Here is a 2,290-nt window from a genome sequence, read left to right on the forward strand (position 1 = left end):
GACTACCCGCTCCTCACAAGACCATGAAAAATTAGAGCACTTTAACTTCTGTTATGAGGAGAATTGTGTCTCCCCATCAAATTCATATGTTGACCTGTTACCCCCGTAACCTCAGAAGGAGACTGTACTTGGAGATAAGACCTTAAAGAGGTGATTTGACTCAAACAGGGCCAACAGGTGAGCCCTAAATTCAATGTGACCGATGTCCTTAGGAGAAGAGGAGGTTAGAACATACAAAGAGCCCAGAGGAAAAGGTCATGTGAAGACACAGAGGGAAGGCGGCCGTCCGCAAGCCAAGGAGGGAGGCCTCAAATCGTTTTTATTTTTTTAAATTTTCTCAGGTTCTTAAAAAGGGTGGCTAGAATCTGGACACTGATAACTAAACCATTACTGAGACCCAACCCTCTGCCCGGCAATCACATGCAGCTTTGCCCCCTGTCCAATATGGTAGCCACCAGCTCTGTGTGACCCTTGAGCCCTACAAATGTGGCCATAGGCCATGGGCCACATGTACACGTTCCAGCATTTTGGATATATTGTTGAAAAATTTGTGATTTAAGTTGATTTCACCATTTTTGTTTTCTTTTTTTCTGATGTGTATTTTGTTTTGTTTTATTTTTTTAGGAAATTCAAACTGCGTGTAACTTTCGGACCTCGAGGAAGGGGGACTGTGCCCACCAGCACCACCGCCGCCACCCCCTGCCCCCTCCGCCACCCCAGCTCCTTACAATTCTCAGCCCTGCTCCTGGTTAGTGTCCCAGCGAAGGGGGCTTGTTGGGGTAGCTGGAGACAAGGCTGGTCATTTCTTCCACCTCAGCCCAGTGATGGACAAACCCACGAGTGGAAAAAAATATATATTCCAAATCATAGGTCTGAAAAGGGGTTGCTATCCAGAATATATAAACTTTTACAACTCAACTGCAGTCTGACTGAAAAATGGGCAAAAGGCTTGACTAGACATCGCTCCAAAGAAGATACACAAGTGGCCAATAAGCGCATAAAAAAAATGAGCTCAACATCGCTGATCCTGAGGGAGGTACCATCCTCACATATATTAGGATGGCTTCTATTCAAAAACATAAAACAGAATAACAAGTGTTGGCCAGGTAGTGGAGAAATTAGAATCCTTATGCACTGTCGCAGGGGAGGATGTAAAATGGTACAGCCATTAGCAGAAAACAGTATGGCCAACCTCTCAAAAACTAAAAATAGAATTAATGTATGACCCAACAATTCCACTTCCGGGTATCTACCCTAAAGTAGGGTCTTGAAGACATATTGTATGCCCATGTTCACAGCAGCACAATTTTCAAACCTACAAGGCGGACACCACCCAAGTGTCCATTGACAGATGAATGCATAAGCAAAATTTGGTTTACTTATACCATGAGATATTATTCAGCCTAAAAAGGAAGGGGATTCTGATACAGGGTACAACACGGATGAACCTTGAGGACATTGTGCTCAGTGAAATTAGCCAGTCTCCAAAGGACGTGTGCCGTGTGGTTCCACTTCCATGAGGCACCTACTGTAGTCAGACTCAGAGACAAAGGAGAATGGTGCTGTTCAGGACAGCCCAGGATCTCCCTCCAGGCAGCCACCACAGCTGATTACTTCAAAGAAGCAAGCAGATGTCCTGTGTGCTGGCCTTCCCTGAGAAAGAAAGCCGTGTGCTTGAAATGTGGAGACACCCCCACTGCCTCAGTTTACTCCAAGAGGACCCCTGCACGAAAGCTGGTGTGTCCTCAAGCTCTGTGACCTCTCAGAAAGATTAACATCAGACCCAACTGGCTGTGGGGGAAGTTATTTGTCCAAGATAAAGGAGCTGAAGAGCTGAGGGTTGTTCCCCAGAGGAGCCCAAGGATGCTGCCCTTCCAAAGAGAGACCCTGACCCCCCGCCTCCTTGCCACACTGAGGGACCAGAGGTGATTGACGTTTCCTTGTGCCAGGGATAGAGTGAGCTCAGCCTAAGGTTTCTGCCATCCAGGGCAGCCCCAAAAGCAGTGAAAACAGCACATATTCTGGAAGCACTCAACTGCTAAGAAGGAAAAAGCTAGAGGATGAGGAAGGCGAAGCTATTCTGCTGGCTTCTGTAGGTCTGGAGAGCCATCCTGAGGACAGCTCCCTGGTGGGAAAGAGGGGCGGGGGTGCGGTGAAATCAACCTTCATTCTGGGCGGGCGAAGGCCTCTGGCGGTGTCATGCAGTGTCCTGCGGTGTCCTGCGGTCCCTGGCAACAGCTGAATTCCTTTTGGAGGCGGTGGGGACAGGAGCATGAGTATGATGGGGGCT

At 47.9% G+C, this 2,290-nt stretch overlaps 1 protein-coding gene across 1 annotated transcript in view; it reads right to left on the reverse strand.

Annotated features, from left to right (window-relative positions):
* Positions 1-2,075: 2,075 nt before the first annotated feature.
* Positions 2,076-2,290, reverse strand: part of LOC116661015 (transmembrane protein 132B-like) — a 221,307-nt gene continuing 221,092 nt past the window's right edge. Inside the window, exon 5 of the mRNA XM_032472234.1 lies at positions 2,076-2,125. Within this exon, the coding sequence (XP_032328125.1) occupies positions 2,076-2,125 (50 nt within the window). The remainder of the gene's footprint in view (positions 2,126-2,290) is intronic.

The sequence above is a fragment of the Camelus ferus genome, chromosome 32, assembly GCF_009834535.1.
Source record: "Camelus ferus isolate YT-003-E chromosome 32, BCGSAC_Cfer_1.0, whole genome shotgun sequence".
In the NCBI taxonomy this organism is placed as follows: Eukaryota; Metazoa; Chordata; class Mammalia; order Artiodactyla; family Camelidae; genus Camelus; species Camelus ferus.